The sequence below is a fragment of the Scyliorhinus canicula genome, chromosome 3 (assembly GCF_902713615.1).
Source record: "Scyliorhinus canicula chromosome 3, sScyCan1.1, whole genome shotgun sequence".
NCBI classification, from domain to species: Eukaryota; Metazoa; Chordata; class Chondrichthyes; order Carcharhiniformes; family Scyliorhinidae; genus Scyliorhinus; species Scyliorhinus canicula.
The window spans coordinates 50,380,931-50,397,312 of NC_052148.1; the positions used below are offsets into that span (position 1 = coordinate 50,380,931).

General features: G+C 45.9%; 1 protein-coding gene across 1 annotated transcript in view; it reads left to right on the forward strand.

The window, feature by feature from the left end:
- dcc (DCC netrin 1 receptor) overlaps nucleotides 1-16,382 on the forward strand; it is a 1,518,136-nt gene that overhangs the window by 483,426 nt on the left and 1,018,328 nt on the right. Inside the window, exon 4 of the mRNA XM_038792949.1 lies at nucleotides 8,047-8,367. Coding sequence (XP_038648877.1) covers nucleotides 8,047-8,367 — 321 coding nt within the window. The remainder of the gene's footprint in view (nucleotides 1-8,046; nucleotides 8,368-16,382) is intronic.

The window sequence follows — 16,382 nt, forward strand, 5'->3', positions numbered from 1 at the left end:
AATCCGATGGCATTATAGGCAAATATCTAGAAATTCCCGCTATCTTGCAGTGAATATTCTAAGTCCAGGTCAACAGCAAGGGCTTGGAATTATATAGCACCTTTAACATAATAAAACACCTGCGAAGCGATTATTAAATAAATTTGACACTGACAAATAAAGATGTATTACAACAAAAGGTAAGTTTAAGGGAAAATCGGATAGGACGAGAGGGAGAATATGAAAGGATAGAAGAGAAATTTAGGATGGGAATTTCAGAGCTTAGGACCTTACGGGTTAAAGGTACAACTGTCTTTAGCAGAACAAAAAAGTTTGGGTATACAAGAGGCCAGAATTGGGGAAGTGCAGAGATCTCGGAGGGCTGGAAGACTGGAAGAGATTACAGAGATTGGGAGGGGACAAGACCAAAGAGGGATTGAAAACATGAACGAGACTTTTAAAATTGCGGGTGTGGATTCTCGGTTGCCCGATGCCGGTATCGGGATTCCAGATCAGACAGAGGATGGAGCGTCGATGCTCCAATCTCCTACCAGAAGCCTCAGCGTGTTACCTGTCCCGCTGCGGTGGGAGGATGCAAATGAGAGATTTGGTTAGCGGGCTGGAAACCAGAGTCTACACCTCCTAGTCATTCTTCAATCCCCACAGCGGGAAATCCAAATGTGGCCCTGATGCGGTGGATCAAGGGGGTCAGTGTATAACTGAGGTGCCCCCGAAAGTCCATCAGGATGCCCCCTCCCCCTGACAATGAAAATCTTGCCTGGCTCCCTGACAAGTAGGGGCATCTCCCACCTCTTACCCCACCCCATCACAGGAATGACATGCCACCTCCCCCGCAGCATGTATGAACGAGGGTGACCTGAATCCCCAATTAGACCCCTCCATTTGACCCCACCATCAGACACCGCCCATCAGACTCCCCCATCAAAGACTCCCATGCGTTACCCCGGCCTGAAAGCTGAAGAACAGTCCAGGCAGTTGTTATGGGCCGGGGTTTAGAGAACCCCAAGGTGTATCATGGAGTTCACCTGACCCACAACTTTTGATAGATTGTGGTATGGGGAGCATACGTCCCACTCTACAGGTGTGGTACTGCAGAAATGGAAAAGTATTTTTTTAAAGCAAAACAATGTTTATTCTATGAATTCAAGTTAACCTTTTTAAAACAGTGAACATCTTAGCAACCATTAATTCAAATACAACCCCCAAAGAATACAGCACTAAGTAATCCTTTAAGCTTTCCTTTTAACATCCATAATACTTAAAACACCTTCTACCAGAAGCACATTAGGTTTACATTCACTACTGAGAACATTTATAATTATGAATTCACCAAATGAGCAAGAGATAGACTTTTGATGGCAGAGAGAACAGCAGTACACCTGATTGGTCTGGCTTCAGTTTCAGAGAAACTAAAACACACCCTGCAGCCTGCTCAAAAACAAAAGTGAAAAGCTGACAGATAGCCCAGCTCCACTCACTCTCTGAAATCACTGCAGTCGTAAACACCCATTTCTTAAAGGTACTTTCACTACAGATATTTATATACACACCCATTTATAAACACCCATTTTTTAAAGGTACACTCACATGACACAGTAGAGTGAAAATTCACTGCATTTTCATTGAACCCTTCTCTTATATATGCTGCCTCAGACAAAAGTATTTAAATAAGTAGTTGTTAAAAGTGTGAGAGGCAGTCTGAAAATCCAAATACAATTGAAAGGCCTTCATATTCCTTGACAGTCTTTGAAATGCAAATTTTCCATTCAGTTTTACACAGCAATACATTGCATTAGCCAATGATTGAGAGCAAAGACAGGTGCTTGGTAGATTACTTATCTATCTTTCCCTTCATGCTTGATTGCATCTCAAGTACACTTCTTTGATCCTAACGACAATGTTTATAAATGCTCTTGCTATGATTGACAGCTCCACACAACATCAACTGCAGCTAAGTGAAAGTACCTCAGTATTGGGCCACCTGCTCAAAACAACGGCCCGATACCGGAATTTCAGCGGAATCTAGCAAGCTCTCCCCCATTCATCAATTACAATGGTAAAAGAATGAGACTCGCATACTCCGTTCCCAGTGCCAGCGGAGATCTGTAGTGATTCTCTGTTGGCGGGAGCACGTAGGCTCGAGAACGGAGAATCCAGCCCAAGGAATTACAGGACCAGAAGCCAATTGTGGCCGATAACACAAGGGTAATGGATGAATAAGACTTTTTGCAATTTACAGGGAAATTACTAAAAGGTTATTGTACCTTCATCTTAGATTATAGTACCTCGGAACCTGGAAGAGTCATGATACAGCAATGCACCTGAAGCATTAATCATCTACAATTAATCATCATTAATCACTAGGGGCTGGTTTAGCACACTGGGCTAAATCGATGGCTTTTAAAGCAGACCAAGGCAGGCCAGCAGCATGGTTCAATTCCCGTACCAGCCTCCCCGAACAGGCGCCAGAATGTGGCGACTAGGGGCTTCTCACAGTAACTTCATTGAAGCCTACTCGTGACAGTAAGCGATTTTCATTTCATTTTTTCATTTAATCTTTTAGTGCCCAACATTTGATCTTTAATTTAGTCCTTGTTTTTCATAATATGGAATTTCACACAGGAGTATGCACTTCAACATATTTCCATGACTTTGCAAATAGGTGGGCCCAACATTGCTTCCTAATTCTGTATCATAAAATTCACAGCAACTTCACCAGTTCATTTTGACTTGAAGCCGCTCTAAAAACTATAGCTACCATTTTGAAAGATCTTGGGCGGGATTCTCCAGTCTCTGCTGCTGAAATCGGGGGTGCGGCGCCGCTTTTACAATGCTCCTCACGCTCCAAAATGGCATACGCGGGGAGTACGCCGCACGCCGTCGGGACAGCCTCAAGACATCACCTTAGGCCCTCCCTCGATGCGCCGCCCCTGATGGGCCGAGTTCCCAACGGTGTCAGTCACTCATGCTATTTTCTTTCATGAATCCGGTGTGGCAGCTGCGGACTGTGTCCAGCGCCGCCACAGTCGGGTGGGAGCTGTTCCACGGCAATCAGTGCTTTGGCCTGGGCTGGGGGCATTGGTGGGGGGTTGTCCAGGGATGGCGAGCCTGGTCCGCGCGTGGCTGGCACCATGTTGCATGGCGCGGCTGCTGATGTACGCATGGGCGGCCACTGACCCGGCAATTCTACGGCCATATCCACAGGTAAAGCTGGGGCTTTACGCTGTGTGCCTGCTAGACCCCAACCAGACAGAGGATCGGTGCTGCTTTTGCGGGCATAAAATGCTACTGTTCCCATGCCGGCGTCAGCACTTAGTCTTCAAATCAGAGAATCCAGTCCCATGTTCATGAGGGACAGATGGGAAGATTCTAATATGTGAAGAATTCATATCATGTAAGTCCATATTCTCACACATGGGGGCGATTTTGTACCCGCATTCGGCATCAGTGAGAATGGTGACATGATGCAAAATCCCACGAGAATTCACGCCGGCGAGATCATGTTTCTTGATGTCCCTTTCAGATGATGTCAATGGGCAGTGCCAGAGGTGGGCCCTTGGGAGCCTAATTGGCAGGGGCTTTCCTGTTAAGTGTGGTGGGAGGAAGAGCGTGAGGCCTTTGAAGGGTAGTGATGGGGAGCTGCCATTGAGAGGGAAAACTTGCAGGCACAGTGGTGGAAAGGGCAGTGGTGGGGAGGGGGGAACATGGCAATACTGCCACGATATATATTGACCGGGGGGGTGGGGAGAGCACCTGATGATTTTGCCAGGGGTGGGTGCGCGTTCCTCCCATGATTATGCCGTGGAGATGGAAGGGTAGAGCCTGCAATGCCTTCATGGTGGTGGTGGTTTGGGGGGGGGGGGGGGGGGGGGGGGGTTGGTTGTGGCTGAACGATATTTAAACACTCTTTAAAGATGGAACCCTGAACTCTGTGGAGCCAGCCTTTCTGACTCTATCAGGCCCCGCCCCACTAGCCCCACCGGCGCAAACCACACCCTCTAATATTTTTGTCAGAGTGGCCCTAGATCTGGTCTGAAAACTCAACAGCGCATCTGGAGAGATACATGCTGGTTTTCAGTCAGAAACTGGCACTCTAACAAATTATGGGAGAATTCCGGCCATGGTAACTGTTTTAAATTGATGTATTGAAGTATTTAAGTATTGAAGTATTTAAAAGTTGCTTTCCATAAAATATGAACATAACATTACCCTATCATTTATTACATCAATGATTGCATTATTAGGTCCCTTCTTGCAAGAAGGATCATTGGACTAGTCTTGTTACAATTTTGAGGTTTATGTGATTGTTATGTTTTGGACAATGGCAGCAATCTGTATACTGGCAATGGATACTCTGTGTCTCCAAAGTTCCATCAAAGTGTTGCTGACATAAGGTTGCAGAACTATTTAATTTAATGATAGAATAGAGTTGGAGGTCGAAAGACAACTAATCAGCATTTCTACCTGGATACTAGGCTCTGTGATCCAAATATCCATGGTGATGGGCTTTGAGATGGGAAGGGCACAGAAGAAGTCATTGTGATATTGGGCTTTCCTAAAATATCACCTTGAGTATAACTAGGTTAGTTTTCTGTGGACCGGAAGAGATAGTAACAAGGGTCTGAAAGTCGCCGTTTCACCCTGCAGGGATGTGGGTGGGAGCCGATTGGAGAGATCAAATTCCTGAAGCGTTAAAATGGGGCTGGAAGATTTGCCATGCTTTAGCTAGAGGGCGAAGTTTCCATGAAAACTCACACCCGGAAAGACAATTCTGGAGTTCAAAGTTTCCAGGCTTGAAAAGGAAAAGGTCAGAAGTAAATCCCAAGAGCTAAGAATACGTTTGGACTGGTTCAAGAGAGATTGAATGACTACTTAAAGGACCTGATAGTGGGTTTCTATAGTTGTGTTAAAAGTTCGGTTTTGTGGTTTGAAATATAAGTTTCCAAGAAAAATAATGCTTAAGTCAACAATGCCTTTAATCTGTTTGTCACATTAAACATATTAATATGTGAAATCTTGTGTCATTTGTTCAGCTATTAGTTGGAAGTTCAAATTTCTTTTTAAACATCTTTGTAGCCACATGACTTCATTTCTGTCAAACGTGCCTTATATATAAAACATAGGAAATATAATTGACAAGCATATTTAGTTCACTCCAATCATTGCAAAGGTTTGTAGTCTTTCTCTTTCACCAAAGTTTGGAATACAGATATGGTGCAGATAGAGTGTGTGAGGATGCTTCTGGCTGTTTGCCATCACATGCTTTATGGGAGCTGTTTGTCATTGGTTGGCCTCGCTTTTCCTGTCAACCCAGCAAATGTATTCTAACTTATCATGTTGACCACTATGACAGACTCCCTCCCCCGCTCCGTAAAATACCATTGTTGATTTTAGGGCGCTGCAGCCCAATATCTTCAAAGCAAAATACTGTGGATGATGCAATTCCTAACTGAAAACTGAAAATTCTGGAATGCACAGCAGGTCAACCAGCATCCTAGGAGTGAAAGTAGGGCCAGTCAAGGACAGTGGTGGGAAGTTGTGTGTGGAGGCTGAGGAGATAAGCGAGATACTAAATGAATACTTTTCGTCAGTATTCACTCAAGAAAAAGATAATATTGTGGAGGAGAATGCTGAGACCCAGGCTATTAGAATAGATGGCATTGAGGTGCGTAGGGAAGAAGTGTTGGCAATTTTGGACAAGGTGAAAATAGATAAGTCCCCGGGGCCGGATGGGATTTATCCTAGGATTCTCTGGGAAGCCAGGGAAGAGATTGCTGAGCCTTTGGCTTTGATTTTTAGGTCATCATTGGCTACAGGAATAGTGCCAGAGGACTGGAGGATAGCAAATGTGGTCCCTTTGTTCAAGAAGGGGAGTAGAGATAACCCGGTAACTATAGGCCGGTGAGCCTAACGTCTGTGGTGGGTAAAGTCTTGGAGAGGATTATAAAAGATACGATTTATAATCATCTAGATAGGAATAATATGATTAGAGATAGTCAGCATGGTTTTGTGAAGGGTAGGTCATGCCTCACAAACCTTATCGAGTTCTTTGAGAAGGTGACTGAACAGGTAGACGAGGGTAGAGCAGTTGATAGTGGTGTATATGGATTTCAGTAAAGCGTTTGATAAGGTTCCCCACGGTCGGCTATTGCAGAAAATACGGAGGCTGGGGATTGAGGGTGATTTAGAGATGTGGATCAGAAATTGGCTAGTTGAAAGAAGACAGAGAGTGGTAGTTGATGGGAAATGTTCAGAATGGAGTTCAGTTACAAGTGGCATACCACAAGGATCTGTTCTGGGGCCGTTGCTGTTTGTCAGAAGGATGAGTGAGTAAATTTGCAGACAACACTAAAGTCGGTGGAGTTGTAGACAGTGCGGAAGGATGTTGCAGGTTACAGAGGGACATAGATAAGCTGCAGAGCTGGGCTGAGAGGTGGCAAATGGAGTTTAATGTGGAGAAGTGTGAGGTGATTCACTTTGGAAAGAATAACAGGAATGCGGAATATTTGGCTTCTGGTAAACTTCTTGGTAGTGTGGATGAGCAGAGGGATCTCGGTGTCCATGTACATAGATCCCTGAAAGTTGCCACCCAGGTTGATAGGGTTGTGAAGAAGGCCTATGGTGTGTTGGCCTTTATTGGTAGAGGGATTGAGTTTTGGAGCCATGTGGTCATGTTGCAGTTGTACAAAACTCTAGTACGGCCGCATTTGGAGTATTGCGTACAGTTCTGGTCGCCTCATTATAGGAAGGACGTGGAAGCTTTGGAACGGGTGCAGAGGAGATTTACCAGGATGTTGCCTGGTATGGAGGGAAAATCTTATGAGGAAAGGCTGATGGACTTGAGGTTGTTTTCGTTAGAGAGAAGAAGGTTAAGAGGTGACTTAATAGAGGCATACAAAATGATCAGAGGGTTAGATAGGGTGGACAGCGAGAGCCTTCTCCCGCGGATGGAGGTGGCTAGCACGAGGGGACATAACCTTAAATTGAGGGGTAATAGATATAGGACAGAGGTCAGAGGTGGGTTTTTTATGCAAAGAGTAGTGAGGCCGTGGAATGCCCTACCTGCAACAGTAGTGAACTCGCCAACATTGAGGGCATTTAAAAATTTATTGGATAAGCATATGGATGATAAGGGCATAGTGTAGGTTAGATGGCCTTTAGTTTTTTTTTCCATGTCGGTGCAACATCGAGGCCGAAGGGCCTGTACTGCGCTGTATCGTTCTATGTTCTATGTTCTATGAAAAAAGTGTCAGCATTTCAGGTCGTGACCTTTCATCTGAACTTCGATGATAACTCTGTTACCTCTCTGGGATTTTCACCTGTGCTGCACACCATTTAAGCATGACAGCCAATATGCAGTATCAAAAGAAGTAAAACTTAAAAAAATTATGCATACTGCATTTTATCATAAAATCCTAGAATCCTACAGTGCAGAAGGAGGCGATTTGGCCTATTGAGCCTGCACCCACCCTCTGAAAGAGTATTCTACTCAAGCCCACTCCCCAGCCCTTAACCTAACCAGAACATCTTTGGACATTAGCAGGCAATTTAGCATGGCCAATCCACCTAACCTGCACACCTTTAGACTGTGGGAGGAAACCGGAGCACCCAGAAAAAACCCAAGCAGACACGGGGAGAACGTGCAAACTCCACACAGACAGTCACCCAAGGCCGGAAATGAACCTTGGTCCCTGGTGCTGCGAGGCAGCAGTGCTAACCACTGTGCTGCCTATGAGATAGGTTACAATGCATGGCACATGCCATGTGAATATGCGTGTTGCTGTCATGTGCTCAGTGATGAAGTCTCTTACCTATTCATTTATTATTCAGAAGTGCAATTTGCCACATCCAGATTTCCACTTAACTCACATGTCGTTGGTGGTTGAGATATTGGCAAACTGCACGAGGTGAATGCACCCCTGCAACTATCTGCCAGCATCAGCAGAAATAAGATTGAGACACAACGAGTAATTTATAGCATTATTGTACGCTTGCTCGAACCAGTACATTTTTCAATTTTTAATCCACATCTTCATTCTTTTTCAGGTTCCCAGATCAGAAGATTCATATCATTGAGATTTGTTTCTGAACCTTCGGACACCGTAACCGTGCGAGGTGGATCCTTCTTACTAAACTGCTCGGCAACAGCAGACCAAGGCCCTGTGATTATTGGCTGGAGAAAAGACGGAGCCTTCGTAAAGCTGGAAATGGATGAGAGACGGCAGCTGATGCCTGATGGGTCCTTAATGGTACAGAATGTGGTCCACTCAAAGCACCACCGACCCGACGAAGGACTGTACCAGTGTGAGGCCTCAGTAGAGGGTGCTGGGACAATAGTGAGCAGGACTGCTCGGCTAACTGTGGCAGGTAAGCAAGCACGGCTAAACCTGTCAGTCAGACAAATTCTATTGAGTCTAATTGTCTTGTTTTGTCCTTTCCTACACCATTTCTGCCAATATTGTCATTTTTATTTATACTAAAATCTTTGTAGCATAATTTTCCTGCCAACACAAGTTGCGTAAGCCAAAAAACCAAAACTATTGGTTTACTGAAAACAGGATTCTAAAGTAATTAATGCTACAGATTCATCCCCTCCTCTGGTTTTTCTCTCCTGGGAGTGCTGATTCATGCCAGAGAATGGTTTCATGAGTGTTGAGTCCCCTCTCGCAATTTGCTAAAGTGGGGATTTCCTTAATCTGCGCAAGTGGAGCATCAATGTTATTTAACTCAAAGTGACATCAACGCAGCACGGTAGCATAGTGGTTAGCACAATCGCTTCACAGCTCCAGGGTCCCAGGTTCGATTCCCGGCTTGGGTCATTGTCAGTGTGGAGTCTGCACGTTCTCCCCGTGTCTACGTGGGTTTCCTCCGGATGATCCGGTTTCCTCCCACAGCCCAAAGATGTGCAGATTAGGTGGATTGGCCATGCTAAATTATCCTTCGTGCCCAAAAAGGTTAAGTGGGGTTACTGGGTTGCGGGGATAGGGTGGAGATGTGGGCTTGAGTAGGGTGCTCTTTCCAAGAGCCGGTGCAGACCCGATGGGTTGAATGGCCTCCTTCTGCACTGTAAATTCTATGTTTCTATAAAAAATCGCCCAAACTCAATCTGTCCTCTTCTAATGCTCATATTCCTGCAGAGTCACTAAACATCAATCAGGATGAGGATCCTGAATTGGAGCATTCCCAGTGAGGTTCACTGGCTGTGATTGACAAGTGTTTTATGCACACTAGATGAAACCATGGACCTTCCTGGCTTGTACTGGACCTGGGAATGCTGAACATGTCATTCGTTAGATGGTATTAATTGGTAGACTGAAGATAGGAACAGTAAATGTTCCAACTAATATTTTCTGACAGACATTGATCAATAGGTTACCTGCATCATGAAAGATACAGGCTCACAAAATATTTTCATTTTATGGCAATATAATGTAAATGTGAAAAGTAAAATGACAAAAGATGCACAAATATACCAAAAACTTGTAATTCCGACATTTTCACCATATTACTATATGACACAGCATATTTTTTACTCAAATAAATTAAACCTAGAACAGTTTTCATTGTCAGCCTGTACAGCAGGCGACAATAATAGACAGCTAATAAATCCAGGCTAAATGGTACTTAGTACATGGCTAATGAGAGCAATCTGCACAATACAAGGACAACCAGGCTGTATTTTCAGATGGTCTTTCTTCATCTCCTGTTGCAACTTAAGTGTGAATTATATACGTTTGGCTCTGATCTTGTGTTGGTATTCTGACAACTTTGCTGTTTTTCTCCTGTTTCCGCTGACTTGGAGGGTTAGCTAAACACTGCCGCAACAAAGGAAAACAAGAAAATTACTTTGGCAAACAGTACGTTTTAGAAGTATCTGTTGGTAGGATTGGATGAAGTAATGGGGGAGAGGGCTCCTCTGGAGTATAAACATCTGCATTAACCATTTGTGCTGAATTGCCTATTTCAGTGTTGTAAATGTAAATTGACGCATATTGGCCAAAACAGTGGGTTTAATTTTTCTGATTGCCAGCAAGTCATACCCACCGGGTCCGGAAGCGAGAGGTGACCTGGCTTTGAGGGGCAGCAGGTCCCAGGCCAGCACTTTGCAGGTAGTGTCCAATTAGCAGGCTGCAGCCACAGTCCAATTAAGAATAGGTTCAGCAGCTCCTGGCGCAGACGGAGGCTGAGCTGTGCCACTGCTGCTGGTGGCCATTACTGAGGATACTGCTCCAAGGGTGAGAGAACCTCAATGGTGAGACGCCCATGGAGAGAGTTGAGAAGGCTACATAGACCAAGCAGCCGAATCTAGGCAAGAGTGGGGGGGGGGGGGGGGGGTGGATGTTTCATGAAGCACGAGAGGTGCCATTGCTGTGAAGGCACCATTGCAATCAGCGTTCCTTTCTGTGGGATTAAGAGTGCCCATCAACGTAAATCTAGAGCTGCACACAATCCCGTGAGTTTCCCAACCAGTGGGATAGGTTAAAGCTGCCCCCTAGATGGCAACTTACAGTTCACCCTCTTCATTAGAGAAATAAAGCTTTGATCCTTTTGGAGTTATGTGAACTATACCAACAGTGGTAGAAATGGAGGAGCTTCGTGATGAGGAACGGCTGAGAACGACCTCTTGCCCCCCACTAAGCCTGATTTTGGTAGGGGGTCATGTAAAATATGACAGGTGGCTAGCCCACTGCCTTTCTGCTCACCCCTGACCTGCTCCCCATAATACAGTAGACAGGCTGTGGCTGCAATCAGCAGCTTTCCCCTTCCACTTTGAATTGAATCATTCATGGATAATTGTTAACAAGCCAATTGGCTGAAATACTATTCTGCCGACACCATAATGTGGTCTGTGTGGGCAAGGAGGCAAGACAGAGGAGTCGACGGGCTGCATTCTCCGTCCAGCGACGCCGTGAATCGGGAAACGCGATAGAAAATAGAACATTACAGCGCAGGACAGGCCCTTCGGCCCTCGATGTTGCGCCAACCGTGAAACCCCTCTAAAGCCCATCTACACTATTCCCTTATCGTCCATATGTTTATCCAATGACTATTTGAATACGTTTAGTGTTGGCGAGTCTACTGCTGTTGCAGGCAGGGCATTCCACGCCCTTACTACTCTCTGAGTAAAGAACCTACCTCTGACACCTGTCCTATATCTATTTCCCCTCAATTTAAAGCTATGTCCCCTCGTGCTAGACATCACCATCCGAGGAAAAAGGCTCTCACTGTCCACCCGATGTAATCCTCTGATCATCTTGTATGCCTCAATTAAATCACCTTTTAACCTTCTTCTCTTTAACAAAAACAGCCTCAAGTCCCTCAGCCTTTCCTCATAAGTTCTTCCCTCCACACCAGGCAACATCCTGGTAAATCTCCTACTGCACCCTTTCCAATGCTTCCACATCCTTCCTATAATGCGGCGACCAGAACTGCACGCAATACTCCAAATGCGGCAGCACCAGAGTTTTGTACAGCTGCAACATGACCTCATAGCTCCGAAACTCAATTCCTCTACCAATAAAAGCTAACACACCGTACACCTTCTTAACAACCCTCTCGACCTGGGTGGCAACTTTCAGGGATCTATGTACATGGACACCGAGATCTCTCTGCTCATCCACATTACCCAGTACTCTGTCTTCCTGTTATTCCTTCCAAAATGAATCATCTCACACTTTTCTGCATTAAACTCTATTTGCCACCTGTCAGCCCAGCTCTGCAGCTTATCTATGCCCCTCTGTAACTTGTAACATCCTTCCGCACTGTCCACAACTCCACCGACTTTAGTGTCATCTGCAAATTTACTCACCCGTCCTTCTACGCCCTCCTCCAGGTCATTTATAAAAATGACAAACAGCAGTGGCCCCAAAACAGATCCTTGTGGTACACCACTAGTAACTGGACTCCAGTCTGAACATTTCCCATCAACCACCACCCTTTGTCTTCTTCCAGCTAGCCAATTTCTGATCCAAGCTGCTAAATCACCCTGAATCCCATGCCTCCGTATTTTCTGCAATAGCCTACCATGGGGAACCTTATCAAACGCTTTACTGAAATCCATATACACCGCATCAACTGCTTTACCCTTGTCCACCTGTATGGTCACCTTCTTGAAGAACTCAATGAGGTTTGTGAGGCATGACCTACCCTTCACAAAACCATGTTGACTATCTCTAATCAAATTATTCCTTTCCAGATGATTATGCATCCTATCTCTTACAAACCTTTCCAAGACTTTGCCCACAACAGAAGTAAGGCTCACTGGCCTATAGTTACTGGGGTTATCTCTACTCCCCTTCTTGAACAAGGGGACAACAGTTGCTATCCTCTAGTCTTCTGGCACCAGTCCTGTAGACAAAGATCACTTAAAGATCAAAGCCAAAGGCTCAGCAATCTCCTCCCTAGCTTCCCATAGAATCCTAGGATAAATCCCATCTGGCCCAGTAGACTTACCTATTTTAACACTTTCCAGAATTGCTAACACCTCCTCCTTACGAACCTCAAGCCCTTCTAGCCTAGTAGCCTGTATCTCAGTATTCTCCTCAACAACATTGTCTTTTTCCTGTGTGAACACTGACGAAAAATACTCATTTAGCACCTCTCCTATCTCCTCGGACTCCACGCATAACTTCCCACTACTGTCCTTGACTGGCCCTACTCTTACCCTAGTCATTCTTTTATTCCTGACATATCTATAGAAAGCTTTAGGGATATCCTTGATCCTACCTGCCAAAGACTTCTCATGTCCCCTCCTAGCTCTTCTTAGCTCTCTCTTTAGATCCTTCTTAGCTAATTTCTAACTCTCAAGCGCCCTAACTGAACCTTCATGTCTCAACTGCTTTAGTAAACCATGGTTCCCTCGCTCGACCACTTCCTCCCTGCCTGAGAGGTACATACTTACAAGGACACGCAGTAGCTGTTCCTTGAACATGCTCCACATTTCCATTGTGCCCATCCCCTGCAGTTTCCCTCTCCATCCGATGCATCCTAAGTCTTGTCTTATCGCATCATAATTGCCTTTCCCCCAGATATGACTTTTGCCTTGCGGTATATACCTATCCCTTTCCATCACTAAACTAAATGTAATCGAATTGTGGTCACTATCACCAAAGTGCTCACCTACCTCCAAATCTAACACCTGTCCTAGTTCATTACCCAGTACCAAATCCAATACGGCCTCGCCTCTCGTTGGCCTATCTACATACTGCGTCAGGAATCCCTCCTGCACACATTGGACAAAAATGGACCCATCTAAAGTACTCGAACCATAGTGTTTCCAGTCAATATTTGGAAAGTTAAAGTCCCCCATAACAACTACCCTGTTACTTTCGCTCCTATCCAGAATCATCTTTGCAATCCTTTCCTCTACATGTCTGGAACTTTTCGGAGGCCTGTAGAAAACCCCTAACAGGGTGACCTCTCCTTTCCTGTTTCTAACCTCAGCCCATACTACCTCAGTAGATGAGTCCTCATCAAACGTCCTTTCTGCCACCGTAATACTGTCCTTGACTAACAATGCCACCCCTCCCCCTCTCTTACCACCTTCCCTGAGCTTACTGAAATATCTAAACCCCGGCACCTGCAACAACCATTCCTCGCCCTGCTCTACCCATGTCTCCAAAATGGCCACAGCATCGAAATCCCAGGTACCAACCCATGCCGCAAGTTCACCCACCTTATTCTGGATGCTCCTGGCATTGAAGTAGACACACTTTAAACCACCTTCCTTCCTGCCGGTACACTCCTGCAACTTTGAAACCTTACTCATGACCTCACTACTCTTAACCGCTTGTGTACTGGAGCTACAATTCAGGTTCCCAATCCCCTGCTGAACTAGTTTAAACACTCCCGAAGTGCATTGGCAAATTTCCCCCCCAGGGTATTGGTACCCCTCTGGTCCAGGTGTAGACCATCCCGTTTGTAGAGGTCCCACCTACCCCAGAATGAGCCCCAACTATCCAGGAATCTGAAACTCTCCCTCCTGCGCCATCCCTGCAGCCACGTGTTCAACTGTTCTCTCCCCCTATTCCTCGACTCGCTAGCACGTGGCACAGGTAACATCCCAGAGATAATAACTCTGTTTGTCCTAGATCTAAGTTTGTATCCTAGCTCCATAAATTCCTGTCTTACATCCCTATCCCTTTTCCTACCTATGTCATTGGTACCTATGTGGACCACGACTTGGGGCTGCTCCCCCTCCCCCTTAAGGATCCCGAAAACACGATGCGAGACATCACGGATCCTGGCACCTGGGAGGCAACACACCAACTCTCTCTCGTTCCCGCAGAATCTCCTATCTATCCCCCTAACTATGGAGTCTCCAATGACTAATGTTCTTCTCCTCTCCCCCCTTCCCTTCTGAGCAACAGGGACAGACTCTGTGCCAGAGACCTGTACCCCATGGCTGACCCCTGGTAAGTCCCCCTCCCCCACCAGTATCCAAAGCGGTATACTTGTTACTAAGGGGAACAACCTCTTGGGATCCCTGTACTGACTGCTTCCTCCCAGCCCCTCTCACCCTCACCCATCTCTCTTTATTCTTTGGCGTAACTACCTCCCTGAAGCTTCTATCTATGACCACCACTGCCTCCCGAATGATCCGAAGTTCATCCAGCTCCAGTTCCAGTTCCCTAACACGGTTTCTGAGGAGGTGGAGATGCGTGCACATCCCACAGATGAAATCAGCAGGGACATTAATGGCGTCCCTCACCTCAAACATTCTGCAGGAGGAGCATTGTACTGCCTTCCCTGCCATCCCTCCCCCTCCATAGAAAGAGCAGGAAGGCAGTGCAGGTGTCCCCTGCGGTCATCTCCCTCCAAAACAGGTATCCCGTTTTGGATACTGTTGGGGGAGATGACACACCAGGGGAAGGCAGTAGTAGCCAGGCTCATGGCACCGCGGCTGGCTCTGCTGCACAGAAGGGTGGGAAAAAGACTGGCAAGGCTATAGTCATAGGGGATTCAATTGTAAGGGGAGTAGACAGGCGTTTCTGTGGTCGGAAACAAGACTCCCGAATGGTATGTTGCCTCCTGAGTGCTCGGGTCAGGGATGTCTCCGATCGGCTGCAGGACATACTAAAGAGGGAGGGTGAACAGCCAGTTGTCGTGGTGCATATAGGCACCAACGATATAGGTAAAAAAAGGGATGAGGTCCTACAATCAGAATTTAGGGAGTTAGGAGATAAGTTTAAAAAGTAGGACCTCACAGGTAGTAATCTCAGGATTGCTACCAGTGTTACGGGACAGTCAGAGTAGAAATTCAAGAATAGTCAGTATGAATACGTGGCTTGAGAGATTGTGCAGGAGGGAGGGGTTCAGATTTTTGGGACATTGGAACCGGTTCTGGGGGCGGTGGGACCATTACAAACTGGATGGTCTACACCTAGGCAGGACTGGAACCAATGTCCTAGGGGGTGCTTTTGCTAACACTGTTGGGGAGGTTTTAAACTAATGTGGCAGGGGGATGGGAACCAGATTAGGAAGTTAGAGGTCAGTAAAGAAGCAGCAACTAAAGCCAGTAAGGTACGAGACAATAAACTCAATGTGACTAAGGGGAAAAGTAGACAGGGAAGAGGTGATGAACGCAAAGGGACAGGTGGTCTGAGGTGCATTTGTTTTAATGCGAGAAGTGTAGCAGGTAAGGCAGATGAACTGAGGGCTTGGATCAGTACCTGGGAATATGATGTTATTGGTATTACTGAGACTTGGTTGAGGGAAGGGCAGGACTGGCAACTGAATATCCCAGGGTATGGATGCTTCAGGAGGGATAGAGAGGGAGGTAGAAGGGGTGGAGGAGTTTCATTACTGGTCAGAGATGATATCACAGCTGTGATTAAGGAGGGCACGATGGAGGATTCGAGCACTGAGGCAATATGGGTGGAGCTGAGAAATAGGAAGAGTGCAGTAACATTGTTGGGACTTTACTGCAGACCTCCCAAAAGCGACCATGAAGTAGAGGTACAAATATGCAGACAAATTATAGAAAAATGTAGGAGCAATAGGGTGGTTGTGATGGGAGATTTTAACTTCCCCAACATTGAATGGGATTCGTGTAGTGTTGGAGGCGTAGATGGAGCAGAGTTTGTAAGGAGCATCCACGAGAGTTTTTTAGAGCAGTATGTAAATAGTCCAACTCGGGAAGAGGCCATACTGGACTTGGCATTGGGGAATGATCCCGGCCAGGTGGTTGATGTTTCAGTCGGTGATTACTTTGGGAATAGCGATCACAATTCCGTAAGTTTTAGAATACTCATGGACAAGGACAAGAGTGGTCCGAAAGGAAGAGTACTAAATTGGGGAAAGACAGAGTATAACAAAATTCGGCAGGAGCTAGGGAATGTGGATTGGGAGCAGCTGTTTAAGGGTAAATCCACATTTGAAAT